General features: G+C 43.8%; 1 protein-coding gene across 1 annotated transcript in view; it reads right to left on the bottom strand.

Moving 5' to 3' along the window:
• Positions 1 to 17,490, bottom strand: part of LOC116978396 — a 36,898-nt gene that overhangs the window by 4,813 nt on the left and 14,595 nt on the right. Inside the window, 2 exon segments of the mRNA XM_033029515.1 lie at positions 7,038 to 9,590; positions 15,554 to 15,558. Coding sequence (XP_032885406.1) covers positions 7,038 to 9,590; positions 15,554 to 15,558 — 2,558 coding nt within the window.

The raw sequence follows: 17,490 nt of genomic DNA, 5'->3' as shown, positions 1-17,490 counted from the left end.
TCCTTCAGTGCTGTTTTGCAAAACTAATGTTCATTGTAAATATGCTGGACAGGCTTGGCTGTCCATTGTCCTTAAGCAAGATGACTAGAGTTTGTAAAGCAGTACCTGACTGCAAAATATTGCGCGCTGTTCTGACTTCTCCGGAATGTTGTCCAACGTTGTACAAACCGGGGTCGGTAGATTTCATAATCTGATAAAAGAGACGTGCGTTCTGACGAGAATCTGCATCAATTGCCCTTCATATCACGACTACATAATTTTCCCTTCTTTGATAAGAGTATTTCATTATCGTTCGTGAACATAATACTTTCAATTGGCCAATTGTTCAACCGACTCCCAGTTTAATGGCAGTGATGTTTGGAAAGAGGCATCCTCACGTCCAAGTCAAGCCAAGTTTCTTGACACGTACGTGCATATGAAGCAGAGGCAATGCTGCAATGTAAATCTTGCTTGCAGCAGCTTTGCAAGCACATGACCCAGCAGGCTCCGACAGATGTTTAGGGAACATAGAAAATAGGTGTCGGTGTGAAGTTTGGCGCGAAAAATTTGTGAATTTTTGAATTCTTATTCTCAGTTTAGGATTCTCAGTTTCGTTTTTTCTTTTTTCTTAATTTGTTTTATTACCGCAATTTGCAATCAAATGACTGGATTACCCATTATCCGCAGATGTTTTGTTCATTGAAAATATTCCCTAGTTAACATTAATTTCGTGGTACCACACTTAGCGTGTAAACAAGTGTTTTTAGTGAACGTTAACAAGGTGGCCCAAAGTACTTGTAATGTGGTTAGACAATTGAAGTTTAATTTCTGCTCCTCGAGTTTGCAGTGGATGTTCAACGTCATGCACGATCCCGGCAAAATTTGAATGGGACAATTTCTTCATGACGTAGAGGATAGAATCTCTAATCAAACTAAATGGTAATCTTCTCCATTGGTTGAAAATGTTCTGGAGATTTCTGATGCCACACTTGGTTTATTGGATATCAATTCCATATCATTCTCAAGTTAGCGCTGGGTTTCACCTTTTATATTCCATAACCACACTAAAGTTTTACAATGACTGAACCACGCGCTCCCCGCAAAAAAATCAAATTGCAATAAAATTCAATCAACCGAATAATTGTAATAAAATCTGCAAAATAAAAACGCAAACAACACGAAAAACTACAGGTGAGATGATGGATAATTCCTTCCACCAACCAGGAAGCACGCTGCTTTCGCAATGGAGCAATTAACTGATAAGCAGTCAAAAGCGCATCGATTCAGATATCATCCGTGGAAAGAAATACAATCAACATTTCGGGGCTTGGCTGCTTTATCTGAACGATGAATTATTAAAAAGTGTTCATTTTTCAGTAAGTTTAATGATGGGAAGTAAAGGAGAGAGAAAAGGAAAGAGGCTGAAAGGACTAATTATGCTTCGTTATTTCTGTGGTGTATGGCTAATAGCAAGGGAATGGGACATGTTCAGGTTATTGAACAGACGGGGATTCCGTCTGAAATAAATTTGTTCTTTAAAACTGTGAACAGTGGAGGACAGGGTCTCACCGAAGGCATATGGCATGGGTGTCTCCCTCAGCAGCGGTACTGAATGTAAGAGTCGAGGTGTAATATCGTTGAATAAAACATTGGTTAGGCTGGATTTGAATTATTGTGTGCACATCTGGTATGCACAATATATAAGTTGTTTGGTTAAGCCAGATAGGTAGCAGGCCACACTCCAAAGAACGTTGCCAGGATGGGCAGGTTTACGTCATGAGGGGAGATTGTATAGGCTAGAACTGCATTCCCTGGAGTGAACATAGCTGAGCGGCGCCATGACACAATCACGAGCGACAGAGACAGGGGAGATTCCTACAGCCATTTCCAATGGTAGGGCGCTCCAAAACTAGAACATAAGTTTTAGGATCAGAGGGAGTACTTTTAAAGTCGTTCGGATGGCTATTAATTTCAGAAATACGGAATACGGCAGGTGGATTGAGATGTCAGTTTATGTGACGCAGACGGGAACAGTTAAATATGTAAAAGGTACATAATAGGAATGTGACTATGTACGGAATTGATGGACATGGAGTTAATGCTCGGGTGGAATTAGTACAGATAAACGTGATGGTCAGCGTAGATGCGATGTAACGAATGGTTTGTTTGTATGATCTACACCTCGGCAAACATGATGCAAAACTAAACCGAAATGATAACAGACAAGAGTGGCGAGCTCAGGAAGGTTGCAACTTGTCCATGTGGAAGATGAATGCTGTTTCTCAAGCGTGCACCTTTGCTTTGTACTTGTTCCAACAGTGTTGGAATTCAGAGGCAAAAATAATAGATAGTGTGAAATTGTGAACGAAAGTGTTAAACAAACGGGGAAAAAAACAGTTTAATTCCTGCAGACTGTACGCACGTGCTCTGCAATGCAATGGCATAATCTTCTTGCAGTGTCTCAAATACAGTGTTACCACATTGGGAAGACCAAATACTTAAATTATATTGACAGAAAGGCAAGCAGATCACTACTTCACCGAGAAGAATTTCGGGTCCTGTATAGTGGAAGGGAACTCGTAAAATAAACGAACGTTACACGTTTTCTGGTCAGATGACTACCATATAGTAGGTATGTTGCAAAGCCTACCTGAAGCGTCGCTAAAAATCTGTCGCTGCGGGTGTGCGCGATTTTGGTGCCGTTTAGAGGGGGGCGGGTTTAAAACGCGATTTTCTCTAGGCTGTTCAAATCGAAGATGTTCAGCCTTGTTAATTATTAACGAAAGATCGCTGGAAGACCCCGTCGCAAAAGCTATTATTAGTTTTAAAGGCCTTGGATAAAAGTTATAGTAGTTTAAAAATCAATCTCTAAACCCGCGACCACCGACAGCTGTCAGGGTCTCATAGAGCAAATAACTGAAGGTATGTAGCTCATTTTTACATTAAAAAGGGCTTCTTAAGATCCCTTTATACAAAGTTTAATATTGCGAGTAGCTCATTTTGGCCCCATTATATCCCGCAGTATTTTTCTGGGCATTTGAGGGCACAAATCTACCGCAATGTGAACGTTCTAAACCAGCGCGTTCACAGGATCCCACTAGAAAGCTGATTTAAAATGGACTTTAATTTACAGCAATTGAACACTAAATTCCTTCCATTTGGCCTATAAATTAATGTAAATGAGATTTAAAAATCATGTTTTATTGTGAATTATTTATGAATATTATTTGCACACTTAGGCTATTTAAAAATGTTAATCATTTATTAAGAAATGGATAGATGTTTAGATCTAGTAATTGAAGTTTGAAATTAGCTACACTTGGGTAACTAACTAATTATATGCTTTAATTTCAGGTCATCCAAGTAAGATTATTTTATATTTGTTTCAGAATGGTTCAATCTATGATAGCTGAAAATTTCATTCAGTTCTCTTAATTTTTAAGAAGGTTATGGACTTTTGACTGTTCACGATCACAGCTTTTTTGTTACGTCCATAGAAAATCAATAGGGAACAAGTTGCTAATTTCCGAGTATGAAAATGGCCATAACTTTTTAAATACATGAGATATGAAAGTGAATTAGGTGTCAAATTAAACTTCTTTTTATGCTTTATCTGATGGGATAAATTACAGACTTGATTTTTTAAATCTCAAAATTTTGTAACATTGCTACATATAGCTCGATGAAAAAGTGTTACATTTGAACTGCTGAACAGACAGGGAGGGGGTATGTACTCAGTGACGGAATTGTGTCTAAATTGAGGTAAATTGAATTAAATGTGAAAGTTAGTGAATGGAGGATTCAATAAGGAAATGCTGTTATTGTTCCATCCAGGAGAGCGACGATGCTGAGAATCGATCCCTTCCTGATTGCTGGGCGTGTTAGCAGTACCTTACCCAGAACAAAAAAACACAATTTGAACGTCACGGTCCGATATTAGGGGACATGATCAATTTTGAAACACATAAATGAATAGTTAACATTATCTTTAAAGATTACAATGTACGATATTTAATTAAAAACACCGTGTTACACTAACGGGATACACATCTATGTAATACGCGAGTTCGGTATTCCGTCTGCGCATGCCCAGGTCATAGGTCACTAGTTATAAAGTCTCGGCAACGGTGATGCTGCATTGTGTGCAGGCTTGCGTTTCGTCCGTGGTCGGGGTGGGGGTCGAGGTGGGCCGTCCTCGTCACATCCCCAGTGTCCCGTCCCTGGCCGGAGGTGTCCGGGGTTGCTTTGGGCTGGCGCGGCGGCCCCTGACCTGCAGCCGCTGGCTTCAGCTCGGTTATGCCGGGTGTCCGGCAGCCCTCCAGCTCCACCCCCCCCCCCCCCCCCCCCCCCCTCCCCTCAGTCTGACACCGAGATCCCGCTGAAGGTGGGCAGCCGCCGGATGGATGAAGTGGCAGCGGGTACCGTAGGGGCAGAGCGCAGCTCGGCCAGGCCGTGGGCGAACTGGCACCATCCAGCCGCCGCTGGGCCCGTCCCCTCCCGAGTGTCCCGTCCGGGGGCGACCAGGGACGTCCGGGGCGGCGGGATAGGCAGAATCGAGCTGGGGCCGGCGCCTCCCCTCCGCTGGCTGCGGGCCTGGGCCGACACTCCCGTCCGCGGACCTTTGGATAGAAGACCCTCCTTTAGACCTCCTACGCATTAGACTTTTGCGCCGTGGTTGGGATGGATGGGAGCGGGGAGGCGCAAGCAACAAATGACAAAGTTTGCGTTGAGTGAACTGAGTGTTCTTAACGTTCTCGCCGTACACCGGCGGTGTGTGAGTGGTTCGATCCCAGCTTCAGCTCAACAAACGTAGGTCACATTACCTGGACAGGCGGCGGGGGATCTGGAGCTGATATGAGGCATCGGCGATGCTCTGGAATCCTAGTCGGCCGCCGCCAAGCAGCTGGGTCGAGGAGGCAGCGCCCGACCCGGGGAGTAGAGCTGTCAGTCCTACCAGCGGCGAACGGAGAGGCGCCAGCTACCGCGGGCCGCTCACCTGTCGGGCGCTGACTCCTCGATTTCGGGATCCAACCACTCTCACAAAACGCCGGTGTACGACAAGGACGGTAAGAACACTCAGTTCACTCAACGCAAACTTTAGGTCATGTGTTCCTTGCGACCGCGGAAATCTCCAGCGCGGTCGAGACGAGGTGGTTCTGAAGTTGCATTCTCTCGATTGAGGACATTTTATCGACTCTCCTAGAAGCAGTGAGCCATTTCTTTACCAATGGTTGTCTGTCTAACTGAAAACTCTCTCCACCACCCCTCACATTCTCTCCCTGTCTCCCACTCGCATTTGCCTCTTCTCTCTCGCTGTTGCACCCCGCTCTCCCCACTACCGCGCGTTTTTTTTAAACTCTCGGATGACCTTTGACAAATCCCATGATTCCTTGTGTTTTTCGAAATACCGAACTGGCTTATTGCAGTCATTTTCTTAACCGTGTTATTCTCTCTATTGTAGATGATCTCCTTCACATTCGGAGCCGGAATGTGACGTATAAATTTAACAAATCTGCAATTATTGGTGATTGCTCGTGATTGAGAGAATGTCCTTTGGGGTCATGCAATGCCATTAACCTGGTTTCCTCATGCACCCGGGGGTGTCCTTTGGGGTCATGCAAAACAATGCCTTGGTTTTTGTTGGTTTGCAGCATACACGACACTTAGTCTAGTACACTTTGTGTTAACACAGCATAGATAGAGTTGATATGGAAAGGATGTTTCCACTGGAGGTAGAGTTGTGTACCAGTGGTCATAGCCTCCGAATTAAAGGGCGCTCTTTTAGAAAGGAGGCGAGGAGGAACTTCTTGAGTCAGACGGTAGTTAATCTGTGCAACTCATTGCCACAGACGGCTGTCAGTGGATATTTTTAAAACAGAGATAGATAAATTGTTGATTAGAACGGGTGTCAAGGGTTATGGGGAGAAGGCAGGAAAATGGGATTAGGAAGCAGAGATCAGCCATGATTGCATGTCGGAGGAGACTCGATGGGCCGACTGGCCTAATTCTACCCCTATAACTTGTGAACCAAGCTGCTAATTGACTTTACTTTCGCTCGTTTTCTCCTCCCTTTCACACGTAATACATTATTCCATTCATACGTGGTCCCCTCCTGTTCCTCTACTTCCAAACTAAAGTGGTTTCAATTTTTCATCAGTGTGCCAAACTGCCCGTTTCTCACTTTTCCCCACTTGTGCAGCCCAACATGCTCAGTGTTTCTAGTCTCACCACATATACCCCCCACCACTTTAACAACGTACATTAATTGCAAATGCTGATTTTAACCATGGATAACGTCGCTTTGCCTTTCCTCTCCACATCAAGATGACTCAGGGGCTTTCCGGTACATCCAAGAATGGTGATTCGGGCATTTTTTCTCAACCCAGGCTATCCTCAACAGAAATGAACTGCATAAAAAATCCCCTCCTCAACTGAATCCAACCACCACTTGATACTGTTTGCTGTAAGCATCCCCTCGTCTATTTCTACCAACAATGTTCTTCTCCTGAAGTCACGAAGGGCTCGACACCAACCGCCATGTGCCTCTGCGCTCACCCCACTAAGATCACTGAGTTATTGTACTGAGTAATCTCAGCATCTGCCATCAATTCTCTTTCAGATATAGGAGCTTAATTATTTCCTTCAACTGTTGATTACTGTTATATGTATTTTTTGTACCACGAACTAACAACAATTCTTATAGAACGCGTGGGTACGCAATCAGAAAATTCTTCACCGCAACTTTCCCTTATTAATACGTAGTGGATCCAGGTATCCAGACACTTTGCGTAATAAACTAAATGGCAACAAGTTTATGCACATTATCCAGTGACAGAATGACTGCCTTCAGAAATAAAATATGCAATTTCAAAATGGTTTCATTCCCGTTTCAGGAATTTTTATTTTTGACAATTGTACTCCAATTTAAGCAAAAGAGAAAAAACGCAAGAAGGGAATGTTTTCTTCAAATTTCACTAGCATTGATTCACATTACTGGGCAGAAAGAAAATGGCCGCATAAGAATAGGCATTCCTTAATCTACGTATCAGCGTAATTTAGCATTGGGTTTGAGAGGTGGGTGCGCCGCATGGCTTCAAGAAGAGAAAATCGGTTTTCGCTGACTCTGGAGAAAGACAAACCGAGTATTGATTCGGTTCTTGCACGCGGAGTACCCGGCCCGTCCCAGGATAGCGTAAAGTTTCCTCCAGGGCAGGTCTTCCACTAAACGTACCGTGAGAACCCCCATAATTGTGAGAATAACTAGGCGAGTTATACTCTTGGATACTATGTCTGTCCTGTTTACACTTGATACCAATCAATAGAATGATGATCAAAAGAAAGACCACGGAAGTGCAACTGAAAATGACGATTAAATAAACGTGTGGATCAGAGAAATATTCTGGATTCTTCACCAAGGTACTGCATTCGCTGATTCCTTCAGTGCTGTTCCACAACAATCTAATGTTGATTCTAACTGTGCTGGACAGGCTTGGCTGCCCATTGTCCTTAACCAAGATGACTAGAGTTTGTAAAGCATTATCTGACTGCAAAATATTGCGCGCTGTTCTGACTTCTCCGGAATGTTGTCCAATGTTACACAACCCGGGTGCGGTAGATTAAACCATCTGATAAAAGAGCCGTGCCTTCTGACCAGAATCGGCATCAGTTGCCATTATCTTGGTGACCAAGTACCCTTGACCCGCAGTCTGGGGCACGACCTCCACTGTTGCTGAGTCAATTTGTTCTGAAGGTGAAACAATTACCGGCGCGTTGTCATTTTGATCCAGGATGATCACATTCACCGTGGCGCTGCTGCTCAACGGAGGCACCCCGGCGTCACGGGCTTGAACATGGATTTGGAAGTTCTTGAGTTCCTCATGGTCAAAGGAACGCAGCGCGTAAATAGTACCGTTCATTGAGTTAATAGTGAGGTAAGTGGACACTGGCAAGTTTTGGACATGATTATCGAGAAAGGAGTAGGAAACATGGGAATTTAGATCCAGATCAGGATCCATTGCAGTTACTGTGGAAAGGGACGCACCCGCCCCGTTATTCTCCATTACATATACGTTGTAGGATGTCTCACCGAACTGTGGTGCGTTATCATTAATGTCCGAAATTGAAATCTCGATGGTTTTATTTGTTGATAGTGACGGTGAACCCACGTCCCAGGCTGAAATAAGAATGTTATACTCAGAGATCGCTTCACGGTCCAACGTTTCACTGGTGACTAATTTATAGTGGTTCGATGTCTTTTGCAGTCGAAATGGGACGTTCTTTTGTATCTCGCAACGCACTTGACCGTTCGTTTCGGAATCGCGATCGATCACATAAATCAGGGATATGAAACTTCCTGGTGGAGTATTCTCCTGGATTTTGTTGGAAGCTGATGTTACCCTTATCTCAGGTGCATTGTCATTCGCGTCAATCACTTTGATCACTACTTTGCAGTGCCCCGTCATTGCAGGTGAACCGTGGTCCTGGGCTTGAATATCGAGAGAATAGCTGTTTACTTCTTCAAAATCTACAGGCCCTTTAACTATAATCTCCCCAGTGCGTGGATCCAAACTGAATAAATATTGCACTCTTCGCACAGTAGCATCATGGAAACGATATGTTAACTCCGCATTCAGTCCTTCGTCCAAATCATTTGCTTGGATTTTCAGCACCAACGTACGCCGCGGCGCGTTCTCACTTACGCTACCTCTGTAAATATTATGATCGAACACAGGTGGATTATCGTTGAAGTCCAGCACAGTAATGAGAATCTGAGCTGTGGCTGATCTCTGAGGGGTTCCGCCATCAATCCCAGTAAGCAAGAGTTGAAGGGATGATTGCTGCTCTCGGTCCAACAACTTCTCTAACAGCAAATCGGCAATTATAATGCCGTCTTCGGCCCTCTGTGTTTTTAGACTAAAGTACTTACTGGAACGGATTGTGTAAGCGGCCACGGTATTTGTACCAACGTCGGGATCATCCGCGCCCTCGAGTCGGAAACGTACACCGGGTGCACTGGCTTCCGATATCTGCAAGACAATGCTGCTCTGCGGGAAAGTGGGAGAATTGTCATTTACATCAAGAATCTCCAATTCCCCGTGATACATCTCCAAAGGGTTTGCCAGTATGGTTTCGAAAGGTATAGTACATTTATCAGTCTGTCCACAAATACGTTCCCGGTCGATTCTTTCACGAATAGACATGATTCCATTGTCCAAACTGACCTCCATGTACCGCCCACCGTCATCAGAGCCCAATCGGAATTTGCGAGCTGACAATCGCCGTACGTTCAGGCCCAAATCCACAGCGATATTCCCAACAAATGCCCCTTGCTTCATTTCCTCGGGAATAGAATAACGAATTTGCCCGGAGATTAGACCCGGTCGACATATCACAATTATGCAAGCAAACGCAGTGAAGGCAAACCTCGGTAGGCACGCCATTGTTCCGCGCCCTGTCAAAGTCCCAGACCAGGCCTCTCCTCGGGTAATCCGTGCAAATGGTCCACGCACCAGATAAAAAATCTTATAGATTTCCAATCCCGAATTCAAACAGACGGGAAATCTATCGTCCTCAGCCTGTTTCGGCAATGGAAACGTAGGCACTGCTCGCCTCTCTCGTCGCGTATGACGTTTTTATTCTGGGATGTGGGAGGGGCAATGGATCCATCTGTGTGCTTGAGCTTCTCATTGGTAGACAGCGACACGACCAGTTCTTTTCAACAACTGCAGCTGCAATTCTTAAAGCTGTGCTGCTCTCCTGCACACTTAATGGTGTATTAAACGCCCTCTTTAAAAATAAGTTTGCAGGAGTTTATTTTGCATTTATCTTTAAAGTCACAGCAATCACGTCTGGAGTGGGTTATCCCCAGAGCGGAAACTCGTTCTGTTGGTCAGGTAAAATGCAATAGCGAATACGTAGATGGCATCAGTATATCTATGATGAAGCATAGCAGATCGAATATATAGTCTTTGTTAACTGATTTTGGAACACTTACTGTTGTACATTATATTTATATAACGATGACATAATCATTATATTTATATAACGATGACATAATTTCCCTTCTTTGACATGATTACGCCCTTTCCAACAAAATTAATTTTCAAGCAAATTGGACCAGTGAAAGAATGAGGGGGCATCGCGTTGAAATATACAGAATAGTGAAAGGCTTGGAAAAGTTCAAGTTCAAGTGAGTTTATTGTCATGTGTCCCTATATAGGACAATGGAATTCTTGCTTTGTTCCACACAGAACATAGTAGACATTTACTACAAAACAGATAAGTGTGTCCATATACCATAATATAAATATATACACCCATGAATAAATCAACTGATAAAGTGCAAATAACAGATAATGGGTTAATAATAATCAGAGTTTTGTCCGAGCCAGGTTTAATAGCCTGATGGCTGTGGGGAAGTAGCTATTCCTGAACCTGGTTGTTGCAGTCTTCAGGCTCCTGTACCTGAAGGTAGCAGGCAGATGAGTGTGTGGCCAGGATGGTGTGGGTCTTTGATGATATTGCCAGCCTTTTTGAGGAAGCGGCTGCGATAAATCCCCTCGATGCAAGGAATGTCAGAGCCGATGATGGACTGGGCAGTGTTTACTGCTTTTTGTAGTATTTTCCTCTCTAGGGCGCTCAAATTGCCGAACCAGGCCACGATGCAACCGGTCAGCATGCTCTCTACTGTGCACCTGTAGAGGTTAGAGAGAGTCCTCCTTGACAAACCGGCTCTCCGTAATCTTCTCAGGAAGTAGAGGCGCTGATGAGCTTTCTTGATAATTGTATTAGTGTTCTCGGACCAGGAACGATCTTCAGAGATGTACACGCCCAGGAATTTGCAGCTCTTGACCCTTTCAACCATCGACCCGTTGATATAAATCCTACTCCTACTCCTTCCAAAGTCCACAAATCAGTTCCTTGGTTTTGCTGGTGTTGAGGGCCAGGTTATTTCGCTGGCACCATATGGACAGTTGCTCGATAAAGTGGATGTGGAGAGGATGTTTCCATTAGTGGGAGAGTCTAGAACTAGAGGTAATCGCCTCAGAATTAAAGGACATATTTTAGAATGGAGATGAGGAGAAATGTCTTGCTTCAGAGGGTGGTGAGTCTATCGTATTCTTTGTTACGGAAGGCTGTATAGGCCAGGTCAGTGGATATTTTTAAGGCATGGTTATATAGATTCTTGATTAGTCATGTGCAGATGTTAGGGGGAGAAGGCAGGAGAATGTTATTAGGAGAGAGTGGTGGATTACCCATGATTGAATGGCGAAGTAGACTCGATGGGCCGAATTGCCTAATTCTATTCGTATTCCTTATGACCTTATGACCTCTTTAGCGATCAAAGGACGTCATGTTGAGTATTTCTTTGTCACTTTCTATATATTGCAGAATGGATTCGGGAACATGATAGAGTCATGATAGAGACATAGACTGATACAACGTGGAGACAGTCTCTTCGGCACAACTTGCTCACACCGGCCAACATGTCCCAGCTGCACTAATCCCATCCGCCCGCGTTTGGTCCATATCCCTCCAAACCTGTTCTATCCATGTACCTGTCTAGCTGTTTCTTAAACGTTAGGCTAGTCCCTGCCTCAATTACCTCCGCTGGCAGCTTATTCCATACACCCAACCATCCTTTGTGTGAAAACGTTAGTCTCCATATTCCTCTTATCTTTTCCCCTTCACTTTAAACCTGTGTCCTCTGGTCCTCGATTCTCCTACTCTGGGAAAGGGACTATGTGCATCTACCTTCGTTTTTCCAGCATCTGTAGTTCTTTCATAAACATGTGCATCTACACGATGCATTCATGCCTACTCATCATCCCTCATCTCCGTGCGCTCCAAGGAATAGAGTCTCAGCCTACCCTATCACTCCCTATAGCTCTGACCGTCCAGATCTGGCAACATCCTCGTAAAGCTTTCGATTGGCCAATTGTGGAACCAAATTCCTGTTGAAAGGAAGTCATTGTTGGAGAAATGTACCGTCACGTCCAAGTCCAGCCGGGTTTATTGACACGTGCATGCATAGGCAAGGAGGCGAGGTTCTGCTACAATGTAAATCTTGCTTGCAGCAGCTTCGCAAGCACATCGTCCAGCACACCCCGACGGATGTTGTTGGAAGCATAGAAAATAGGTGTCGGTGTGAGGTGTAGCACAGGAAATTTTGTGAATTTTCCAATTCATATTTAATTTGATATTCTCTCTTTCATTGTTCCTTTTCCGACTGGCTTCGTGCCTGCAATTTGCAACTAAGTGACTCAATTGCGCATTATTCCGCAGATTTGTTCTCATTTAAACTGCGTCCTAATTAACACTAATCTCTTGGTGCCACGTTTACCGTGTAAAATACCCTTTTCAGTGAACGTTAACAAGGTGGTTTAAAATACTTGTAATGTGTTCAGACATTCGAAGTTTATTTCCACTACTGGAGTTGGCATTGGGTGTTCAACGTCGTATATGATCACGGCAAAGTCTGAATAGTACGTTCTTCATGTTGTAGAGGATAGAATGTTATTCAAACTCAATGCATTGGTCATGTTCACCATTGGGTGAAAAATTTCTGAAGGTTTTTGATGCCACAACGGGTTCATTGGGTGTCAATTAGACGCCATTCTCATGCATTTTACTATTTATATTTTTATATTACATCACATCACAAACGTTTTACAATGACCGAACCAGGGTGGCATCTGGGACATCCCTTCCATCCAAGATTGGTGATTCAACAATTCCTCCTCAACTGCCCGTATTCCCCACACAAATCAACTGCCAAAATGTCCCATCCTCAACTGGTTCCAACTATCACTTGCGAGCATCTGCCCCAAAACTTTCTCCCGCCGTTTTCATCCAAGAACCCCCCCCCCCCCCCCCCCGCCCCCCTCCCCACACACACACAACCTCACCTCCCTCTCTGTAGTCAATGGCTCGAGACCAAACATCGTCTGACTGCTCTCCGCAGCTGCTGTCTGACAGGGCTGAGTTTTTACAGTAAGTTAATTTCTTGCACAGGATTTCACCAGCTGCCATCTCGTCTTTTACCGAAGTGTTATTAAACGAGACTTGCAGCATCCGCAGTATATTATTATATATACACATATTATTACTACTATTATCAACAATTCAGGTGGAAAGCATTGCTAAGCAACCAGAAAACATTTCATCGACATTTTGCATCAATCCAGGTACCCAGATCATTTGCGTAATTGACCAAGTAGCACCACATTTGTGCATATTATTTAGTGACAAGGAGAAGGCCTCTCCTCACAATTACCAACGCCATTTCAAACGGTTAATCTAGAATCCCTTCAACTCAATAGCTTCCTTTCTTGTTCTGCTGTTCACACACTACTTACACAGTCCCGGTTCTAGTTCAGTTCATTAATCTGTAAATGTGAGATATTAAAAAAGTTAAATAATTTATTATTTTCATTGATCCTTAATGGAGATCTGGAGACCTGCCCGGAGTTTCAAGCCGCGGCGCGGACTTAACATCGCGGAGCAGTGGATCGCCAGAAGAAGAGCTCCGACCATGGGGCCTGTGGACTTCAACACCGTGAACCCCACGGTCTTCGGTAAGAAGTGGCCGACTCGGGAGCTCGAGTGTTCCAATCCGTCCCGACACCGGCGTTTCAATCATCGCGATGGGAGGGCTTCGACATCGGACCATCAGCAACAGCAAGCGCAACGGGTTCAAAGGCCCCGACCACGGGTGAACAACGAGGAAGATGACTGAACTTTATTGCCTTCCATCACTATCATGAATGTTGATTCCACCGTGGTGGGTGTTTATGTTAAATTTATTTTATGCGTGTATTGTGTTATTTTCACTTAGTATGATTGTATGGTAACTATAGTAATTTTACTGTACCGTATTTGGTTAAGTGACAATCAACGCCAACTTGAACTCGAACTTGAAGGTTTTGTGGAGGTTCTGCATTAGGATCGGGCAGATCAGATCAGCCCAGGTTGCCAAGTGGCCGAAGGGCGGATTTTGATGGGTCATTATTAAACCGGCCTCGCCAGCTCTCTCTCTCTCTCTCTCTCTCTCTCTCTCTCCCAGATCCCCCACCCCAACTGTCGATAAAGTCTGACTGAGAAAATGCTCCCACTCATATTAATGGTTGGCTCCGCATTTGCCCACTCGCTGGGGAGGATGGCGCCTCCTTCGAAGAGAGCAAGAACAGGTCCTATTAGCTGGTGAGCTGCGATCCGCTACTGAGTGAAGCCTCTAATTTGGCAGTGGTTCAAATGGCTGCAAATTCTTATAATTATCACCGCCCGGTCACCCAGCTTTGGCTCCCAACTGTGTACCCTGACAGACTGGAACCAACCCCAGAGGTTAAAGCGACAGCATCTTTATTTAAGCCAACCCACCTCGAAAGTTTAACCAGCCTGTTCGAATCCAATCTGAACTTTTCACCCAGCACATTCTCCTCGTTTCCATCAATCCAGGAAGGTTGTTTTGATAGGAATGCAATTGGTTGACCACACAACTTGTAATGTGTGTAAATCAATACCGAATTTGAATGGCTGTGACTCAGGCTAATGCCAGGGATTTTATAATTGACAGGTTCGTTCCAGGCATTCTTGTGACTTCAAGGCTGGTGCTGTATTGGGCTAATAATTCAAATAGATACAATTGTGGGTTTGTGCAACCTGCAGTACGCCGTGGCCTACTGCTAACATATTTGGCGGATCCATTTATTTATAAATCCCATTGAAATGAATACGCTGGTCCGTACACACACAGTCGTTCAGCTGGCGAAAATGTTTATCCCGAATGATCCATGACCTGGGCATGCGCAGTTGCAATACCGAACTCGCTTATTGTTTCGTTACAGCAATTTCCAACTGAAGGACACAATTACCTATTAATCCATATTTATTTTTCTCGTATGTAATGCGCCCTAGATAACACTAAATTCTTGGTACCACATTTATTGTGTAAAATGCCTTTTCATTGAAATCTGACAAGATGGCCCCAAGTACTTGTCTTGTATTCAAAACAATTCGAGTTTCATTTATGCTATTACAGTAAACTGCGGATGCTCAACATCGTACATGATCCCGGCAAAGTGTGAATGGGACACATCTTTCAGTTGTAGAAGACATGATGTTAATCACAAATATGGCATTGGTTATGTTCACCATAGGTTGAAAATATTCTGAATATTTCTGATGCCACATATGGTTAATCTGATGTCAATTGGACATCATTACCAAGTTAGCCCTGGGTTTCATCTTTTATATTTCATCAAAACATAAACGTTTTACAATGAACGAACCACGCGAAACTAGCGAAAATCAAATTATAATAAGAATAATATCAACCGAATCATTATGATTAAACCTGCACAAAACTTCCAAATCAACAAGAAAATCCACAGGTGAGATTACGAATCGTTCTTTCCACCAAACAAGAAGCAAGCTTCTATCGCTATTTAGATAAGCAACAAACTGTAAAGCAGCCAACGGCGTTTCATGTGCAACAATGCTGAAAACACTCACCGATTCAAATATCACCCGAGGAAAGAAATACAATTAACGCTTCTGGCCTTGGCTCCTTTACCGGAACTATAAAATAATACAACGACGTTATTTTTCAGTAAGAGCGAGGATGGGAAGGAAAATGTAGGAATCTCTCTGATGGTAAGACCAAATAAATATATACAGTGGTTGGAGGGGCTGTTGGGACAAATTATGCTTCTGTGGTCTATGGCCAATATGGCTGGATTTGAATATATAGGCCACCGCGTACTGCAGGTTGCACAAATCCACAATTGTATCTATTTGAATTTATTAACCCAATACAGCACCAGCCTTGAAATCACAAGAATGCCTGGAACGAACCTGTCAATTATAAAATCCCTGGCAATAGCCCGAGTCACAGCCATTCAAATTCGATATTGATTTACACAAATTATAAATGATTGGGTTGGGCCAAAAAGGCGGCAGGCCACACTTCAAAGAATGTTGCCAGGATGGGAAGGTTTACGTAATTAGGGGAGATTGTATAGGCCGGTGCCAATGTTAGAGATATATAGAATCATGAGCGGCTCAGATAGGGTAGATGGCCAATAGCCATTTCCAATGGTAGGGCGGTCCAAAACTAGAAGATACGTTTTAAGATCAGATGGCGTGCGGTGAGAGTGGACCAGATGGCTAATCATTTCAGAAAAAGGGAATATGGCATGTGGATTGAGATTGCAGTGTAGGTGGTGGAGGTGGAAGAGGTAAGTATTTAAACGGCACAGAATGGAAATGTACATATGCAGGGAATTGATGGATATGGAATTTACGCGATGGTGGAATTTGTACAGGTAAACATGATGGTCGGCTTGGATGCGATGTGCTGAGTGGTTTGTTGCTATGATCTACACCTCCCCAAACAAGAATGAAATGCTAAACCGAAATGATAACAGACAAGTGTGGCGAGTTCTCGAAGATTGCAACTTGTCCATTTGGAAGACGAGGTGCTGCTTTGCGTGGTAATGTGTTCCAACGTTGCTGGAAATCAGAGACAAATGGGTTAGCTAGTGTGGAAATGTGAATGAAACAGTTAAGCAAACGAAAACTGCGAAAGTATGGTACGTCGCCAGTAGGGTCAGTTAACTAGCACAGACATTGATGAATGAATGATACGTTTGAACTGCTAAACAGGCAGGGAAGGGGAATCTGTACTCAGTGACGGAATTGTGTTTGAATGTATGCAAGTTGCATTGAATGTGAAAGCCTGTGAGTGGAAGATAACACATTGGGAAACCCTGTTCTTGTTCCATCCAAGAGGGTGGATAGTGAGAAGATACTAAGAAAGTATCCATTCATGATTGCTGGGCATGTTAGAAGTTCCTTACACAGAGCAAAAAGCACAATTTGAACCTCAGTTACGCCTGCTACTACTTTCGCTCATTTTTCTCCTCCCTTTCAGACACAATACATGTATTTCAGCCATATTCACCTGTTCCGCTACTTCCAAACTAAAGTGGTTTCACTATTTCATCAGCGTGCCAAACTGACCGTTTCTCAAAGTAGGATGCTACTTTTCCCCACATATGCAGCCCAACATGCTTAGTGCTTCAATCTCACCAAACATGCTCTCCATCACTTTAATAACTTGCATATTGTTTGGCAATGTTCATTTTTACCAGGGATGACGTCGCTTTGCATGCCCATTTCGCATCAGGATTACATCAGGACATTCCGATTCATCTAAGAATGGAGATTCGGACAGTTTTCCTGAACCAATGCTATCCTCTACATGAACCACTGCCAAAAAATCCCTCCTCAACTGGATCCAACTACCACTTGATATAGTTTGTTCTCAGCCTTCCCCTCTTATGTTTCTACCAACAAGGTTCTTCTCCTGTCGTCACTAAGGACTCGACACCAAACGTCATCTGGCTCCAGTTGCTGCCTGACTCATCGATTTCCTCCAGGCAGTTGTGCTCACAATTTCAGCATCTGCCATCGCTTATTTTTCAAATATATGAGCTTATTTATTTCCTT

This window comes from Amblyraja radiata, chromosome 11 (assembly GCF_010909765.2).
Source record: "Amblyraja radiata isolate CabotCenter1 chromosome 11, sAmbRad1.1.pri, whole genome shotgun sequence".
Taxonomy (NCBI): domain Eukaryota; kingdom Metazoa; phylum Chordata; class Chondrichthyes; order Rajiformes; family Rajidae; genus Amblyraja; species Amblyraja radiata.
Note: the sequence above shows the minus strand (reverse complement) of the source record. Positions and strands in the feature narration are given on the sequence as shown.